Source organism: Aythya fuligula, chromosome 5 (genome assembly GCF_009819795.1).
Source record: "Aythya fuligula isolate bAytFul2 chromosome 5, bAytFul2.pri, whole genome shotgun sequence".
NCBI classification, from domain to species: Eukaryota; Metazoa; Chordata; class Aves; order Anseriformes; family Anatidae; genus Aythya; species Aythya fuligula.
In genome coordinates this window covers 58,745,867-58,765,617 of record NC_045563.1, presented here as the reverse complement: position 1 = coordinate 58,765,617, position 19,751 = coordinate 58,745,867, and the positions used below count along the sequence as shown (strand labels likewise).

The 19,751-nt window shown below is 45.7% G+C and overlaps 1 protein-coding gene across 1 annotated transcript in view; it reads right to left on the bottom strand.

Annotated features, from left to right (window-relative positions):
• The window catches only part of KIAA1549L (KIAA1549 like), a 100,624-nt gene that overhangs the window by 54,677 nt on the left and 26,196 nt on the right, over window positions 1-19,751 (bottom strand). The window contains exons 2-7 of the mRNA XM_032188561.1: window positions 9,654-9,986; window positions 6,219-6,833; window positions 5,120-5,232; window positions 3,142-3,361; window positions 2,290-2,423; window positions 1,571-1,733 (exon numbers count right to left, since the gene is read on the bottom strand). Coding sequence (XP_032044452.1) covers window positions 1,571-1,733; window positions 2,290-2,423; window positions 3,142-3,361; window positions 5,120-5,232; window positions 6,219-6,833; window positions 9,654-9,986 — 1,578 coding nt within the window. The remainder of the gene's footprint in view (window positions 1-1,570; window positions 1,734-2,289; window positions 2,424-3,141; window positions 3,362-5,119; window positions 5,233-6,218; window positions 6,834-9,653; window positions 9,987-19,751) is intronic.

Genomic DNA, 19,751 nt, shown 5'->3' with positions numbered 1-19,751 from the left:
GGCTAACCCAGAGATGCCCCTTTCTTGGAATGGAAAGTCTGATTCTGAAGTGCACCAGTGCAGCAGAAGAACTCACCACCAGGCAGTTTCACCTACAGGCATTTGTCTGCAAGCATCTGATGTGGATAGGTAACATCTCAAGAATATTTCTTCCTTCTTTCTCAAGGATTTTCATAACTACCAGAGTTAGCTGTGATTTCTGCCCTCCTTGCACTGGAGAGGGATCACACACCCCCCAGACAGAGGACTGCTCATTGGGCGAGTACCTAATGAAGAACTACACAAGATGATTACTCTGCAGCTGGGCTGCTTGTAAATAAGCCATACTGGTCATACTGGCAACTTGTACTTTCCCCAGTGCTCACTTTTCTGCAGTCTGGTTCTGGTTCGTAGAATCAGAAAATGAACAAGCACTTTGCTAATTTTACTTGAAGCTACAAATCCGCTCAGCTCAGTGTTCTGATCCTGAAGGCATGTTTGGCTCTATCCTCATACGCTCAATTATTTCAATGCTTGTGAAATTAGAAATGACAAACTACGCTGTTAATGATATAGCCTTATCAGTGAATTTGATGGCTACCAGATCTTTACTGGTATTTGAGCACAGTACATCAAATTTAACAAGTATCTCCTGAAGGTTTACACACTGTGAGATCAGCTGAAACCTGCCCTCACTTAACCTGGGTCCATTGCCATGAACAAATGTACCCATTACATCTCTGTCTCTTCTCACTTCCCTTGAACACTGATCTCTTCCAGTGAATGGATAACCTGTCACCACAGCAAGTTTAATTTCACAACCTGAATATCGCAAGCAGATTAAACAGAAATCACCATAATGAAATTTCTAATCTCTTTATTCTTTTTAAAGAAATGAGCACACAAAGTGTCAGTGAGCACATATACCATCCAGGCTACCCAGACGTACGACTTCCTTTAGCTTTCTGTACCTCTGACTCTTCATAAGAGTGGAAATGCAAGTGAATCATTTAAACTCAAGTGCTAAGACCACACTGGAAACTGGGTATGAAGCTCAGCAAATGCACAGATGACTTTCCAAAAGGAGCTATGTAGGCAGAACTCACCCACTACCCAAACATGCTGGCATTCAAAGCATGCTAACGAGTTATGTTACTGGACCAAGTACTGGGGGCTTGGTCTTTCAAATAGTAAAGAGCTAGGCTGAAGATCAACTTTACGTGCTATACCGAGGCCCTGTGAAACAGCGAAGTACGAAGACTGAGTTTTGTTTCATATAAAACTACATTTTACTTTGTCTGGAAGTCATCACTGGCTTTTTATGAATATATATTAATGGCAGCATACATGTGCTGTTTTTAAATTATCTGACAGTGTTTCTAACAGCTGAAGTAGACATTGAACCAAAGCAAAAGAAATACTCCAAATTCCCCTCTTTCTTCTTATTTTTTTTTTTTAAAGCAAAGTTAAAAAAAAAGAATTAGTCAGGAAAAAATATACAGTCTGTGAGCTTCATGACAAAGCTTATAGTGCCTGTAAAAGCCTGGTGGTGGCTAATCTTAGAGGTGTGTGTTGAGAAGCACATACTTACATTCTGCAATGGTGAGAGGTGGGTAGGTTAGATAGAAACCCACTAGCTCAGCTGACAGCTGATTAAGAAGGTTGCTGGAAGTGGTGCCATTTAAAGTTGTGCTTTGATTTCTCACCACATAAAACAGAGTGACAGCTTGGGAGACATTGGAGGTATTCAAAATCTGAAACAGAGGTAAAGAAACAATGTGAAGTCACGTTTCAGCTCAGTAAAAATTTAAAAAATAAAAGTAAAAAGAGCAAACAACAAACCGGGGAGATGTTAACTTGAATGATTGACCAGACACAGCTCACTCAACATTACTGTGTAAAACAGTTTGTGGTACTTTAATTCCTACTTCAGCAAACACAGAGCTACTAGAGAACAGCAACAGGCAGAAAAGGTGCCTGCATATTCACTGAAAATATGAAGTTGGAAGAATATCTAACAATTCATTTTTATTTGAATTTCACTTAAATGCTTAACCTTTATTTCTTAAAAGGATAAGAATGTATAAAAAGTAAAATTCAAATTCACAAAAATAATAGTTATAGTTTTCTATAAATCATGCATTTATAAATTTTCCTGTAATAAACAAAATGATCTTATTTCAGATGAAAACAAAAACTTATTTCCATGGTGGCTATCCAAGACATTTTGTTGAAGTACAAGCACACACATAACAAAGAATAACCCAGAGACTTTAGCAACAGGCACTTGCAAAGCGTGCAACACTGTACCTGAACTGTTAGGTTGTTGCTGGTGTTCCAAACCTTTCTTTCAGCATCCTGAAATGCTCTCTGTAACCGTTGCTCCATTGTCTGAACAAATCTGCATGACTGGATATTGTCTGTTTGACCCACAAACTGCAGCTCTGGAAAAGGAACAAAGCATTTGTGTGTAGACAAAATATTCTTAGATGCATAACCCCTGTGATGTCTGACAGCAAAACAACCAGTTTGCAGATTAAGCACGTGAGAACAGTGCCGTGTAAGACCATTCTAAACTAGCCCTAATTAAAGAGAAACATAATCATTAAGTTGCATTATTAAAGCGGATACTCTCCACAAACAAGTGGAGATTGTTTCTGTATGGATACGTAAGATGCTAAGACCAGTCCACTGTGTACAGGTTCATTCAAACCCAGGCAGTAAGTGAAGGTCATTCTGAAACGTGTTATGCTCTTAAATCTCACAAGTCGCTCGCTCTTACAAGACACAATCAATTATAATATTGCTTCTCGTTCTGTTTGTGCTAGGAAAAATATGCTTAATGTAACTGCTATATATATGTGCACATAAATACATAAGAACGTGCAAGAAGTCTCTTTGCACTGAATATGTTGTTTTACAGGGCCAAGGCAAGGAAAGAAAGGCAGCATTCATCCTCCTCTGCTGGCAGTCCTGCGGGCACTGGGAGCACAGACATGGTGCAGGTGAAACCAAGGCACAGTTTGTCCTGCTGCTTCTCGCTGTGGTGTTATGCTGGAAAGCTGAGGGGGTCAGGACAGCAGAGGGAGGACAAGCATCACCCTTCTGCACTGAACCGCCAGCCAAACACACAAGGCTGAGCCTCGGCAGGCTCTCACTCACCTGTCTTCAGCTGGAAGTGGTACGCAGGGAGCGGCTTCCATGGCGCGGCCAGGGTTGCAATGGACTGAAGATGCAGCACGTGCTGCTTCACGTCTGCCGTGGCGTTGCTGATCCCGTAGGCAATGAGCCTTTCAATTACAGCAGCTGGTATAAAAACCAGCCTCCCCCGCGTAACGTAGTAACCAACCGTCACGTTGTTCGATTGCTCCAGGATCTCAACCTAAAACACACAGGGAAATGATTTTTGTTTTCGTTTTGTTTGCAATTCAACCGCTGTATGATGGGACCTCTCATTCCAAATAAAGCTCCCTCGCAGGCTTTTTGCATGCGTCTAAAGGATCAGTGCCATACAGAGCTGGTCAAGGAGCTTACCACGGCAACTCACAGATCTCCAATTTAGGCTGAGGCTTCATTCACGTACAGATAAAAGAATGTTTTTTTCCTTCTGAGTATAAAAATACAGAGAATTCAGAGAACACCCAGCTTCTATTTCATTCCTGAAGTTCACTAAATATGTCCACGTTTCTGTCATTACAGGTTTGGGGTTCTAGGTTTGAAAGACCAAAAGTTTCCCATATTTGATTCTTCAGTCTCACCTGACTCCCCTGTGCTGCTTATCCTGTAGTGCCCGAGATGGCTAAGCTACCACTGACGAGTAGAAATGACAGACCACAAGAACAAACACACTGTGAGCAAAAACACGAGGTGATTTTTACTCCACATAGAAAACCTCTATTTTTCAAAGAGTTTAAGCCTCGGAACTTGTCCTCCAAACTAAGTTACAGCCAGGGTTCCTCTATTAGAAAAATGCAGGCTCTGTCAGGTTTAGCAGAAAGTGAGAGAACAGATCTGACAGTTTTTTATTGCTGCTTTTGAGACTCAGGAATGTATAATTCCTAAACTCTGTAACATTAACCAAAACTTGCAGCCACAGGGCATGGGGACAAAAGTCAACCTGATGGCCTCTACTGTGAGCAAAAAGTAATTTTTTTTTTCCCCCTTATTGGTAAGTGCACCTCATGTAACAGCCTCAGGCTCAGCCTAACAAAAGCAGGAGCGTGTTTTACAAAAAGCACCCCAGCAACCAGCTTCAGCCTGCTCTAACATTCAGCAGCAGAGCTCCATGCAACGTTGCTAGAAAGTGACAAACGTATCTCCCTCATTTATTTTCAACAAAACGCAGTCTCTCCTTGTGCAGGATTTTCATCCCTGTGGAATTGGACTTGTCAGGCACTGCATTTTCAGTGGGAGTGGACTGACAGCAGTGACATCCCATTAACTAGCCCTGCTCTTGCCATTGATCTTGCTAAGCACAGCAGCACTTGCCTGACTGCAAACCAGAGTCCTTCCTACACTGCTGGGGAAGAAGAAACTGCTGTTTGCAGGAGTTTCCTGGAACATATCAAGAAGAAAGTTGCACTTCTCCCTTCTACTTCGTCAAATTAAATGAAAAAAATTTTGGAACGGTCCTTGTATTTTTAGAGCCCAGAGCAGGTGTTACCCACCTGTCAAAACGAATTTGGACATAATTATATATTACATACAAGTGAGGAAGCAGCCAGGAGGGGAGGTCAGAGACTCACCAGACAAAAGCAGAATGCCTGACACAATCTAGTCCCCCACCTTCTTTACAATGCTGACCTCTCCACAGGATACCTGCTACTTGTCTTTGACACAGCCAAATCACTCAGATTCAGAAGGCCTAAAAGCAACATGTGATTTTTTTTTTGTACTCACTTATTAGGGATGTGATGGAATAAGGTGCGGATGCTGACAGGAGGGACTGTGTTACCAGGTGCTACTTGGTAAAACAAAGGCAGACAGTCTCCATGGGATTAAATACACCCAAACTTGCAGTTTACAGTAATGTTGCAGCCACCCACACAAGCACCACTGACTCTTAGTGTAAAGGTTTATTATTTCTCTTGGTGGGAGAGCTGTTTCAGTGAGATCACACAGGCAAGCCAGGCACGCTTACCTGAGCGCTGACATTTTGGTTGAAAGCTTGTCTCAGCGCTTGGTTGAGTCCTTTTGTCACGCTCTCCTTGAAGGACCTGCTGATCATCATCCTCCTTGTGTTCAGAAACAGAACTGCAAAACACCAAAAGCTACGAGTTAGTTTGAGACATTAACATCCTATTGTTTGCTTTCTCAATTCTTTTCTGTTGGGGTGGTAAAGATCACGGAGGAAGCTATCTGTGATTTGCAGCAGCTCCAATGGGAGTAAGAACTGCAGGGGCTCAGCAGCGTCCCCAAGGTCACTGTTCTTCTCATGACAATGGCCCACTGTTCCACAAACAACTGCAATTTCTTTAGCAACAGCAAGGCTTTGCAATGCTGCCTTTCTGTACGTGAGCGAGGTATGATGACACTTGATTGCCTGTGGATAGACTGCTGCAGCACTCCCAGAGGACTGAGCTGGTGCTAGGCAGGCAGGCCTCTGTAAGGGACAGGTGCTTCACAGAGCTCAACAAAGAAATGTCCTTCACTGCTACAACTGCTTTCAGTTTGCCAACTGTCTTTACAGCTATTCGTACACTTTGTTTATTAACAGTTTCACTAACTTTTATTATTTGCAGAGTTTTACAGCTGCGCTGATGTATTTTCAATCCTATATTGTATACATACTACTTCTGTCTTAAAAAAAAATGGTTGCATCTACTGTCATACTGATACAGGTATTTATCGGCTACTAAAACCACGTTACATCAAAAAGCTGCTTATTTCATTGTCCTTCAGTGTCATTCAGGTTTATACAGCTTCATAAACCCTTTTATGACTCTTCTTTGTTCAGATCTTCAAGACAAGCATCTTCTGATGCCACCAGAAGGAGCGCATAGGAAGACTGGGCAACCTCTCCAGAACCCCTTAGTCTAGAGCTGTTAAAATTAAGGAGGAGCTGTCTGTGAAAAACACTCTTAGAGCCATAAGAAGTCGTGCTGTTCACACAGACAGCTCAAAATCCTCCCATTTTGAATTGCACAACTTTAAAGATCTATTTGAAAATAACTTGGTATTCAACGGTACAATTAGGCACAAAACAGAGACCCTTCAGCAAACTCAGTGGCCCCACGTACCTGTTTTAACCATAAGGTTCCAGGAGAGGCGGCAATCCAGGGGAGGAGCTGCTGTCATGTTAGCGAAAGCCACTGCTGCTGTTGTTTCTGGAGGAGCAGAAGTGTTTTCCGTTCGAGTAGGGGGAAGCCTAGTGGCTTTCGCTGATGCTGTAATAGATGTCAAAGCTGCTGTAATTGTCAGCGGATACGGGGTTGACGTTTTGGTGATTTCTGAGCTTGGGAATTTCTGGCTGTCAGTGGCTGTTGTTTTTATCTGTCGTGGTATGTGTGCTGTGGGTGCGAGCGTGGAAGCCATGGCAGTGCTACTTTTAGGGGTTATAAACATAGCTGTCATGTCCACAGGTGATGCAGCTGTGTTTCCTGTAGCAAAAGGAAGATCTGCATGTATTCCTACCGAGCTCAGGACTGAGGTCAGTTTTGTGGCAGTGTTGTTTTTTGTTAGTGTCAGTACTGGAGTGTTTAAAGCCATCACAGATGGCAAAGGTGTGTTGGCAGTGCCGAGCGAAAAGAAGGAAGAAGCTGGCACTGGTGAAGCTGGAGATGATTTTCTCGTTAGTGGTTTTGCTTCTGAAGTTCCTACTGTAGGTAGTGCACCAGAAGACACTCCAGATAACACTGTAATGACAGAATGGGTAAAGTTGGTTGTTGACAAAAAAGCAGCAGTTAGTTGTGTTGGTGATGGATGGACAGAAGTTATGATGACTGACTGCAGAGGACTGATGGGAGGGGGTTGCAATGGCATGCCCTCGGTAGCTTTATTAGATATGCTAAAGGGAACTAGACTATGCCTTGGAGCATTTGTGTCCCACTCCTCCACGCTAAATGTAGCTGAAATGTTACCAGCCACAACCAAATAACCAGAGGACTCTAACTGGTTATCAAGAAATTCTGGCAAGCTTCCAGAACTGAGGTCTTCTTCTGTAACAAAACTCTGTAAGAGAGCTGAGCTAAAAGGCTTAGTTACAGGAAGAGCAGCCTTGCCTGGCAGCGCGCCGTAGGCAGCACCGATTTCGTAGCTGGCCAAAAGAGTCGAGTTGTCAATGAGGTGAAAAGCCAGCACTGGTGTTGTGCTCAAGGTTTTTGTGAGCACAGTGATCTTTCCAGCACTGGTTGTTTGTGATTCTAGAGAGCTGGGGACAACGCCTGTATCATTAACACAAGGCATGTGTGACTGGAGCAGTGCTTCATCCTGTGCACGGGTAGCGTTGTCCCCAGGGGTGAACAAATTAATAACGTTTTCAGCTATGTTTCCATGCTTTTTCTGCAAGGTGGTGGGTAGTGGCAGAGTGGTAGCAAGGGGTGAATACTGGACAGAGGATGTTTTCAGTGCAAACACATCTCTATCAAATTCTGAACCACTGCTCATTTTTGCTCCAGAGAAGGGTAAATCTGAACCGCTTTGACTAGACATTGCGTGTGTGTGCGTGTGTTGCTGCAGGGGCAGAGGAAAGCGGTTGCTTATTTGTAGTCATTTCCTTTTGCAGGCCTGAAACAACTGCATGCAGTTCACAATACTCAGTTTCCAATGGAGAAGTGCTTGGAGGAACTTCTCTTACTGCCAGTTTGACTGAAACATTAATGCCATCTGAGGACAACAACACTGGCTTGGTCCACGTCGAAGCTGAAGCTGCGAGTTCGGGAGCGTTGATGGGATCTAAATTACTCTCAGAGGTTGCACTTGAAATCCCAGAAAAAGATGAGCTCTGGCTGTCTCTCCTTGTTGTCGTGGAAACAAATGATGGCACAGAAGGCACAACGGAGGTGAGCTGCTTCACAGCAACTGGATGTGGAGCCTGACCAGAGGTAAAATCAGACTGATCTGAAGCTCTTGGTGGTGAATACTCTGTATGTGGGGTTACAACAGTGGGTACTCTCACGCTTCTGTCTTCACGTGCAGGTATGCCCGGATTTTCTGCATTAGCAGGTGGCAGATGTGCAGTCACAGAGACAGTACTAGCAGATGTATTCCTCAGAGCAGGTTCAGTTTTCGAAAGGCCTCTAATGGCAGTAATTAATGACACTGCAGCTAGACCAGGGCTAATCATTTCTGTGTCCAAAACAGGGCCCGCTGTCTTTGATCCTTTGAAAAATTTACCGATTTGGCTATCTGGAGAAACTTTGGAAAGCTGAGATCCATAAGGCAGAACGATATTAGCATTAAAGTTTGTGGACAGTTTTGCCGTCACCCCTCTTGTGAGAACCTGTTGACCTGTTCTCGTTGAGGGAGAGCCATCAGAATTTGGGAGAGCACGTGCAGAAGCAGCTGGCAACAGCGTGCCATTTGATTCATGAGCTCCATTAGTGAGGTCTTCTGCAAAGGTCTGACTGAGAGCCACCGCTGAGCGAGGGAGTTGTAAACTACCCTCACGGGCTGCTGCCGTGCTTGGACTGTTTGTGTGTGCTAACCTAGCAAAGGTCTCATTTGTCTCAGTTAGCAAGGGAGACCTTGTGCTTGTTGAAGAGGAGCGTGTTGCATTTCTAAAAAGGAAAGCTGTCTCACTTCTAAATACTCGTCCTGGCAGCACTGCATCGTGAGCGTGCTTTGCATCAGGAATAAGTGATTTTGGCAACAAACGGGAAAAAATGCTCTCTGTTGAGCTGGAGACCTCAGCCAGGCTCTGGGAAGCTGAGGACACAAAAGGTGCACTGGCAGAGCCTGTAGTGCAATTAGTCAGTGCTCTGGAAGACTGAAGGTGACTCATTCGGGGCATTGTATGTGGAGTACCCACAGGATGGAAGAACGATGCAAACCTCTGCTTTATTCTGAAAAACTGGTGAGGACAGAGGGGTGATATCACTATTTCTGTCAATCAACAGCGAATTAAGTGGCTCATTATTAGGTCTTACTCCGGTAGGAGATGCATTATGCATACTTTCATTTGGAAACCATGACACACTTCTGGAAGTTACTGGCACGTAAGACTGATACAGTATTTTTGACACAGGAGTATCTGAGTATACAGATAAAAAAAGAGGTCCTTTCTGAAGGAAACTCTTTTTCCACTGTTTTTGTAAAATGTACTGTTGACAATCCAGAGAAATTGAAAGACATGGTACCCATAAACAACTCAGGACCCTTTCTTTGATTCACCGTACTAGAATTCCCATCAGTGACCATGCTTAAAAAACTATTTCTGCTTTCACTAACCTGAGAGCTGGTTGAATCTGTGCTGAAGGAACTTTCAGGCTCTGCAGACAAAGGAACTTTGAAGGCCAGTACAGCTGATTTAGAAAAGTTAATGGTATGAAGTGACTGTATTGCCAATGAAGAAAATGATGGTGATGGAACAGCAGCAAGCATGCCTGGTCCTGATGTGCTTTCTTTTGAAATGGAGGGTGTTTCTAATGGCATTAGCTGAAATGGCCCAGCTGTACTCAAATGTGTCATTGATGGTGTAGTGGACAATGTGGCAAACATACTGAGTTGAGGCAAACCTGATTCACCAGCTGTTTCATCTGCATCTTGAGATGACGACCTCAGAGACGACTCGGCAGAAACTTCAGCGGGCTCCTGGGATGCACTGTTCCCACTGCCTTGATAGAGGGTGGGTGACAGGTGACTTTGATCCAAAGTTCTGGTCCGTGTGCCCGTCAGGGTTGTTTTTATCATCTGAAGCAAGTTTGCGTTCTCCAAAGTCTGCCCCATAGAAATATCAGCTACTGAGGAAGTCTTAGTTTCTGTGGAAGGCCGTGTTGGTGATAGTATAGATCTCCAGTTTGGAAAAGATTCTGATGAAGAAGCAATGTAGATACGCTGTTGCCTGATACCTGTAAAATAATAAGCAAAATGAGCATGCAGTTCTGCAAAAGGAAAAGTCACTGCTATGTGGCTGCAAGAAATCAGCACAAAGCGCATTGTTTACTCAAAGCAGTTGCTTCTTTTTTATTCAAAACGACAAACATCCAGAGAAAACTGAAAAAGACAGCGAAAGGTTCCAAGCGATAGGTTATAAATCCCTCAAGGTGTTTCACCTGACAGAAGGATAGGGCTAGCTTTCTAGACAGGACTATTTCAAAATGCTACTTGTAGCATTTAAAAAGCTACTGAGAGGCACCTTCTTCAGCCTGGGACAACTTCTGAGGTTATCATCCTGTCAAAATATTCCGTGAGAAGGCGGGTTTAGAACGCAGTGGAAAGGGGATGGGTTTTGACCACCAAGCATCACTGGCTTGGCAAGCCATCTCGGGTGGGAATCGAGTCAGCACTGGCTGGGTTCCTGCAGGATGCATCTGGAGGTGCTCGGCTTGCCAGTTCCAATAACGCATGCAATTACAGACACAAAAGAAAGGAAACAAAGCATGGGTGAGCATGAGGAAAGGGGGGCAAGATCCAAAACAAAATTAGCAAATTGAATTCCTTTTCTGATCTGTGCAGATGTACAACGCATCGCTTCAAACACCAGTTTGTTCTCCATTCAACACCACAACGTTCCTAGGCTTTGTCTTCTTAAAATGATTACAGTTCTTCTAAAACCACAGCTTGGGGAATCTCAAATTCTTGCTAATTTAAAGATTAAGATGCAATCAAGAGTAAAATGTCAGTTCTTTATCCTCCCTCCTCCCCCAGCCAAGATAATAGACCAAAAACCAGTATTGGCTCTCACTTCTGCCCCCGGCTATGCCCACTTACACAGCTGAGCGAAGGCACAAAAGAGATGAAGTCCCCGCCCTCTGACTGCAGCACATCTGGATATAGACAGAGGGTACAACCTCCTCCGCACACACATGAATAACTCCAGCGCAATGGCATGGAAGAGGGAGCAGGGACAGCCCCTGAAACACAGGGTTATAAAATGGTTTGGGCAGCAGTTCCAGCCACCGACAGGCCCTGGCAGCAGAGCCACAAGCAGCGGAGGGGATTAGCCCGTGCAAACGGGAGCCGGCAGCTGAGCACCACGCGGCATGAGAGAGGAAAATGGGTCACACTGCACCTATTTAAAGGTGTGCTCCTTCCTTGGGCTGCCCTTGTGCCACGCTGCTGGTGATCTGTGCACGCAGGCCAAAGCAGTTGGCTGGACAAGCCCCTTCAGGTGCCTGGGTGCAACAGGAACGTGCTTGAAGGTACTTAACGTGCTCAGCTTGGCATTCCCACTCTGCAAATGCAATGAATAAATAGATAAATATTCACAGATCTTCCTCTTTATCCCTGTATTGAGAGCTGTATAGGCTGTGGGGAAGCTAGGCACTTTTTTTTTTTTAAATCTTTCCTTCACCAAAATGCAAGAGTGAGTGCAGAACCCAGAAGCAGATTGTTGGCTGCTGGTGTGCCCTCGTGGGACCCGAGAGCTCGAGGGCTGGAGTAGCTTAGCCTGAGCTCTGGTGGCTTTTCCTTCCTCGTTGTGGTCAGACAGCTTGTTATGGAAGGCAGGAAATAAGACGACACACATTTGGCTGAACTCGAGTCGATTCCAACAGATGTTTGAAATTGAGAACTAGATGCTGTGCTTGGAAAAAACAGGCCCGAGGCAAGCTGCAGCTTAACCTCCTTTGAAGTAGCTCAGCTGATGAAGCTGCCATTACCGGATCTGTTGCATCCCAAACCACCTTGTTCCACCTCCGGACCAGAAGGCTGTGCTGAAAAGGGAAGGCAATTTTCCTGTTTATGCCCATTAACGAACTAAAGCCCTTGAGTAAACAGAGGTTTAAAGAATTATTCATATTCTGCAACTAAGATAAAGCACTGGCTTTCCACTGCTACAGATTTTACTTGCTGCTACCTTTACAAGAAGATGCTATCGGTCTCTTTCCCAAACTTCTATCACGCATTCAGTATCTTGGCAGCAACTGGGTGCAGTACTCCAAAGCCAAAATTATCTTCCCATGGAGCTTAAACTGAAGTATAGATTCTGTTCTTGAGAATTGGTAGGATGGTATCCACAACGACGTACCCTTATCAAATACTGTGCACCGAGCCATGGCTTCCACACCCCGCAGCTGGTGCCATGCCCCAGGGTCAGCTCCTTCTCGTTTAGATTTCAGGCCACTGACCGAACACCCCCTCCCACAGTCCCAAAGCCCATTTAGCACTAACCTCATTACAACAGCTGTCACTGATTAGGGACCGAGCCCCCTTGTATCTAAAGGGGCAACAGGGGCCAAAGAAAAGCGTGGAGATGATCACGAGAAAGATCAGCTCCCTCCTTCACCCCTGTTTTGCTAAGGTAAAAGGGACAGCAATTGGAAAAGCAATTCTGTGCCTGTCTAGAAGTTGACGGTGATGCATACATAAAATTAATGATGTATTAATTTTATCTGGAAAAAGAAGTCTCCGTTGTTATCTATCTTCTGCTCCTCAGACATCCAAGTTGCACATTGCTCTTCATACAGTGTAAATTATTTCCGGGGAGACAAGTACTTGGTAAGCGAACATCCCCTGGTAAAAGCAGTAGCCAAGGATAATGCCAGTCCATTTGCCATACCTATAAAAATCAGCATGTGAAGAGAGAAAATTGCACCTGTGCTGCTGACACTGGAAACCAAGCTCCTGTTTGCCTTACACCACGAGAATCCAAAGATCTATAAACAGGAAAAGTTATGTTAGTTCCCCCTAGATCACACCAGAAGCTTGTTGCTGCCTACAAAACAAGTAATTGCCCTTCTCTGGACAGAGGTCCCAGGAAGACCATTCTCTCCCAGGGGATGATCTCTGCAGAAGAACAGGAGCAGAGCTGCGATGCTCTCTTCTCTCTGGCAAGCTGTTGCACCATTGCTGCAATCCCTGAGCCGTGGGAACAACTCCCAGCACTCCTCCTGCTCCCCGCCACCCCCAGGTTTCATCTTCATTCAGATGTCCCTGCTGGACATCTCACACCCTCTGTTCAGGGCTGGCCAGCACGGGGCAAGCCTGCAGGACCCCAGCAGCGAAGCTCCTCTGAGGACAGTACGTCTTTTTTTTTTTTTTGCTCACTCCACAATTTCTTCTTTCAGGCAGATTTGTGCACCCCCCCTTCACACCCAGACTTTCTTCGGGGCACTACGGGCAACCCACCGGCCGCGGAGCCTCACATCCAAGGCAGCCTTTCACCCACGGACTTGGAGGCAGAATACACTTGTCCTGCACCCAGCATCGCTCACTGGTGTTTGGGAGAGCAGAGCCCAGCCTGCACACACTTCATGGCTGTCATCAGCCTCGCCGCAGGAGCTGACAGCCGGCTGCCACTCGCAGCAAGTGCCAGCCTTGCCGGGGGGCGAAACGCGTCCCCTCTGCGGCAGGCAGCGGGGACAGGGCGACAGCAGGATTGGAGGCAAGACACATCACCATCAGCACACTGCCTGTCTGTTTGTTTGTAAATACACGTTTGTCCAGGCTTTTGGGAAGAACACGCACCTGTTCAGGGAGGTTTACACGCACGCCATCAGTGTAATGAATGATTTCGTGAGCAATGTAGGAAACTGGACTGTTTCAATTCTTGGGGAGCAAAGTAGGGGAAATGTGGACTCAGCACAGCTTTTCACCACTAGCTACAAGTCAAAGACAGCACAGCTCTCATTGCATGCAACAAAAAGGCCTTTTCTTAACCATATACTCCTTTACCAAAGCTTAGAGTTTAGCCCTGCCTCAGAAATCAAACACGAGAGAAGCCTGAAGGTACTGAAAGAACCGCTGCTAAAAGCCTCGTGTGTTATTCTTGTAACAAAACCACACATCATCATCTCCAGAACTTTGAAAAAGAGCGACAACGCTTTCAAAAGGTTGAACCGCGCAGCAAATTATACACTAGGATGTATTTTGACAGCCTGGTTGGGTAATCGAGAGCATTCCCTGGAGCCAGGAGGCTTTCTGCTCACCAACCCAGACGCACCTTCACGAGCATCTTCTGCACGCCACTTCTGAAGCCCTGAGCAGAGTGGGGCCCTCCCCCCAGCAGCAGAAGTCCAAGCAGAGACCCCCCAACACCGGTGTGCAGACGCAGAGTCCTGGCCCCCAGGGAGAGCTGCAGGATCGCCTCGAGTTGCTGCCACTGCTGGGTGAGCTTTGTGCCCCTCCGCAGGCTGCTCGCCCCGCGGATCAGCAAGCCGAGGAGCAGAAGCGCTTGGCTCGCTCCACGTTACAGATCAAAGGCTGTTTGGGAGAAGAAAACGAAATCCAAGAAGTGTTGACCATCGCAGCACCGGTTGTACTTGATCCACGTGTGTAGCAGAAGCACTGGCCTGAAACTGAGCATCGTGTGGCTGTACCTGGACAGTCACAACACGGCCTCTCACCCAAACTCCAAGCTATCACTGGAAACGAGCTGCAAAATCAATTTTCATTTGAACTGCTGTTTTCAGAAGTATACTTTATGAGTATATTTTCAAGATTAACCTTCGATTTTTCTTTTAAATTATGTATCCCTGAACAGTGTCATCAGAACTCTGAAAATGAGACCAAGAAGTTGCAAATCAGCTACTGCACCTTTCGTGGCGTCACACAGCCTGCGACCCAAACGCCCTAAAACTGCTCCACTTTAACTTATTTCTTTAATTTCAGAGCTTTGCAATTGAAACTTCGTAACGTAGAGCAGCTAAGCTTCCTTCAGGAATCTTCCCTTAAGATTCTGACCACCTTTCAGTCCTGGAGGTGCCCCAACTACAGGATCAGCCCAAGGACAGAGGTTCCCACCGTGTCTCCTGCTACTCCCAAGCTCCTTCCACCGCCTGTGGCCTGAAGGTAAGCAAGGATAAAGAGGTGAATGCTCTGCAGCATTCCCGCTGCGTGCTTCAGCACTGCTCCGCTGGTCGTGCTGTGAAGGTACGAAGTCACAGCGCTGGCAGATCGATGGCATCCTATTGATTTGGGGGTTAGAAGAATTTCTGGTCACTCTGAGCTAAGTGTCTATAAGGATCACTCAATATTTGAAGGACAGTAAACAACATCTTTAAAAAAAAATGCAACAGGGTAACAGCCAAGCCTCAGACATCATTCTGTGTGCGAGGGTTGTAGTAAATAACCAGCATTTATCCAGCCTGGAGTACAGTGCAATTGCTGAATCCAACGAAGCCAAATCTATTGCTTGGCCCTAGAAGGCAATGAGGTTCCATCAGCAGACGCAGAAGACCACTGCGATGAATGAGCTAATAGCCAAACCCTGAGCCAAAGCGTGACACATGCTTCTTCGGAGGGAAATCCTCTGTACGTGAATGAATGAGACTACAAACATAAGCTCTTGCTAAGAGAGAGCCCACGTAGAGCTGTATGTTTTTATTTTTTTTTCTTAGATTAGGGAAAAAAAAAAAAAAAAAAAAGAAAAAATCTTTTCCTGAGCTGGCTTGAAAGCCCTGAGAGCAAGTAACAGCCCAGAGAGCTGCTGCTTAAGGTGTCAGGTCCTCTCTTCCTTTCCCCTTTCAATTCCTACCTAACTCCTTCCTTCATTTATTTATTTATTTATTTATTTATCTATTTTCCTTCCCCCCCTCAAACAAACATAGCCAGGGCCTTCCCTCAAGCGAAGGGCGACCATTACTGAGAAGCACAATTTTGCTTTCCAGGGAGCTGCCAGCAGGTTTCCCAGGCCGAGTCAGGCCGTGACTAACTTCTGGCCACCAAAACAACCTGCGGTGGCCATGCAGCATCAAGCACAATATGAATTCTTAACAATTAAATCTTAACTAACTATACATATCAATTAGGTTATTCGTGTTAAGCTCCGTGCCTGCTCTGTAATAGATGAGGACTTGGCTCACATGAGGAAGCGCTACGCAAATATTTTACAATTACTTCAGTTTTCTGTGACTCTGAGTGTGCTGTGCACAGCTCATTAGCCTTTATTTCCTGGAACTTATTCTCTTTGCTGCACAAAAGAGGCAACAGCTCAAGTTTATAGCAATATGTGGGCTCCTTCATCTTCTCCCCCCCCTTGGAAATCCCTGCAAAGGCTGTTTGGCATGGCGTGGCTACTCCGAGGGGTCCAGCTGCGAGTTATTCACAGGAGTTTGCTGACATCAAGAGAAGAGCACGGGCACCAAATGTGGCAAACCCAAAGGTCACGGGGATGAACCAGGAGCTGCACTCACAGGCTGCAGCTCTGCTGTTAACCACCGGCTCGCACCGACTGCCTGAACGCAAAAAATGCCAGCTTTCATCGGTGGTGTGGTATTAAAACGTCGGTTCTCCTCCCGCAGATGAAAGCATTGGCATGTTCTGTCAAGTAATTAGGCAACGGCAGCTTCCCTGTGAAATGAGCACACTGGCAGGAGTCCTAACGCTCGTAGAGAAAAAGCAGCAGCACCACTAGAGTCATCATTCGCTTCTGAGTAATAGCTCAAGTCGCTTTTAATTGTAAAATCAACAAATAGTTAATGGGTACCAAAGTGAGCAGCTGGTTTCTCAAAAATCAGATCCACTGCCTGGAACAAAGGGCTTTATTAGAAAGGAAAGATGCTGCCACTTCCAGATGGTGCCTGCACGGCGCTGTCCAACGTGGTGGATGGACCTCCTCATCTAAAGCTCTAAAAGAAAGAAAATACAGAAACTGGGAGGGTTCACGATTGAAAATAACGTCGCAATTATCTCTGAAAAATTAAAAAGCCCAACAAAATATGCTTTCTCCCCTGCAAGCCCTTGGTTTGGTTGGCTGTCTTTGCTGCCCGGAGCAGATGTGTCCGTGTCCGAAGGCGCTCAGCCACACCACAGCGCACAGAAGGGCAGAAGGGGGTCTCGCAGGTAAGCAGCTGCAAACGCCTCCCCCTCAGCTCCCCTGCTTAAATCCATCTTTCCAATTTAATTCAGAACTAAACCGAGAAAGAGTCTGGCTCTGTGACCCACTTTGGGTACAGCCACAATGCCTTTTTTTTCTTTTTTTTTTTTTTTTTTTTTTTGGACTGCTGCCCTTTTTGCTAAAATTTCCTGAGATTTTGTTGCTCTAAAAACGTCCGGAAGCTATTTCCAGCAAAAGCCTCTAACCAAACCAGGCCCCAATTCCTTTCCAACTGCTCAGTTAATCTTTTGAGACGGGCACGGTCGCTTCTAACAAAAAGAGAAAGATGATGCACTGCTCGGACAGGCTTTTCCTTTGTGCAAACACGTGCAAGTGCTTTGCATGCATGTAAGCCCAAGTGAACACCTCGGTTTTCAAGCTGTCAGGCTACCCGGGATTTTAGGAGCATTACTACTACATCTCATCTGTCAAAACACAAAGGCTGGGGAATATTTAAGATCTTTTTTTCCCCACTAAACTGCTCAACATTAGTGTGGCTATTGAAACAAGTTAATTCAGGTGACTAAGAGATGAGGTACGGACTCAAGAGGCTCACATGAAAAAAAAAGGCACGGAAGAAGAAAGCACTAAAGCTGCCAGGTCACACAGCCTTTTTTTTTTTTTTTTTTTTAAACTCTTATTAACACATTTCTCAGGTGTCAAAACACCAATGTTTAGATCTACTCCGTGATGCTATCAGAGAGAAATCCTGAACATCTGAGGCTTGGCGCCAGATCAGATCAAAGGCATAAGGTGAAAATTTCTTCCCACAACCTTACCAGCAGGCGACTCATTGCACAGGAGAGCTGAACCAAATTCCCTCAGGCAGATGGACGCCAGCTCTGGGTGCTTTCTGAACCACACACTCTTCGCTGTCAAGACTTACTGGCCTGCCTGCTAGAAAAAACGTGGAAGCACGGGCACAACATCGCAGCTCCGTTCCTTCATCAGTCAGGATGCTGTTACGGTGACCTGGTGACTTGATGGATGAAGCACCATGAAAGAGAACTAACACTGTGAGCAACACAGACATCCATACAGCACAAACTCGTAAAATGGGATACTGAACATATGAAGAAAATGAGAGGAGCGTCGTGACTCTCGCACGGGCAGAAAAAAGGGCTGCTAATTAGGATTTCGATTATCCATTTAAGCTCAGATACATCCAGCTCACACAGAATTCGAGCTTCACTGGCCAAAAGCTAGGCAAGGAGAAAATCTACTTTCCACCATGCCAAAGAGGCTACCTCAAAGAGCAGATGCTTTACCTGCAAGTGAGGGCAGAAAGCTGATTGCAAATTCTGGTTACAGTCTACGGGTTTGCTTTCTTAACTTCCGCATTAATTTCTTTCCCATAGTTTTACTAAAGATGATTTGAATCTTAAAGAAAGGAAGAGAATTCGTTTCGCTCCTCACTGACTGCTTCTTCATAAAGGACAAGGGATGCATCCCGAACTGCAATCAAAGATCTCAGCCAATCCCCATTACCTGCACGAACCAAAGCCTTGTTGTCTGAGGAATAGCAATTTGGAAGTGATAAATAAGCCTCAGTCACACGTCCTTTCTGCAAACCGCCAGCCACCCCGTTCCTTATCCAAAAGCTTCTTTTATTGCAGCAATTATTTAGAAAGCCGCCTGGCCATATTAACACGTCGACAATAACACAAATAAATTTTGACAACAGGACGCGGCGTATCACATAACATGGTAGCATCAATCACACAATCTCAGCTTTCTGATATTACAACGAGGCTGCACTGCTATGAAATATGATGGCTTGTTGTCAACACCAAGCTTAGCTGGAAGCTAAAAACGAATACTACACATTTATCCCCATGATGAAAAAATAATGTTAGGGAACAGCAGTGGATTAAAAAGGGAGCCTGCGCTTCAGTACGAGCCAGGACGCGTCCTAACTGCGTCTCCCTGTGCGTGATCAGTGGTGGTCTGCTAGGAAAGCTCAATTTTCTTGTCATCCAAGTCAGGTTTTGCACAGCAGGCAAGGAAAAAGCACGAGTTGATCCAAGCTGTCAATTCAACTACTTCATGAATAAATACTCATCCTCCTGACCTGACAGCATTCGGGTCCTGCTTTGCACAGCTGCAAACAGCTGCGAGAGCAGCAAGGCAGGGAGGGCCGGCTGCTGGGATCGGACAGGATCCGCTTTCTCAGGGCTGTCTGTCCTCCTTCCCAGCCACCAGCCAGCATTTTCACGTGCCTTTGGGAGCCTCTGGTTTGGAACAGCCCATGCCAGAGGCTGACTTTCAGGAACTGGCCAGCAGTCTGCTCTTGAAGGTCTGCAGTAATTTTAAGAACGCAAAAACACTCCAGAAGTTACCGGGTTTCGCAGGGAGTAAGAGCTGGTGAGCAAAGGCTGAACGAGAACTCAGAACTCACACGGTCGTACACCAGCGAGGCCGGGTGTAAAAGCGATGGGAAGAGGTACTTGGGTACCACCAGGGGCAAGCTCCAAGCTCTGGAAGGAGACACTCTCCCTTTCTCTCCCTAGGCTCCCGAGCACAGCTTTTTTCCTGTAATCCACTGGGCTGACCACCTTCATTCTCCAGGCATGGCTGAGACTACATGGAGAGAGACACCCAAGAATCCGTAACAAAAGGTAACACATGCGTGCAACTGATCTTGGCCAAAAAAATAAAAATAAAATCCCTGATTTAACCTCGGTACTCAAGAAATGAAAACACAGCACGGAGACGTGGTACTGAGTACATTACAGACACCAGGTTGAACTGGGAGGCACTGCCCCCCTGCTCAGCCCAACGCAGGGGATCTGACTTACCACGAACAAACAGCACGAAGGGTGCGGTGTAATTATTTCAGCTCTCAACATCACAAAGA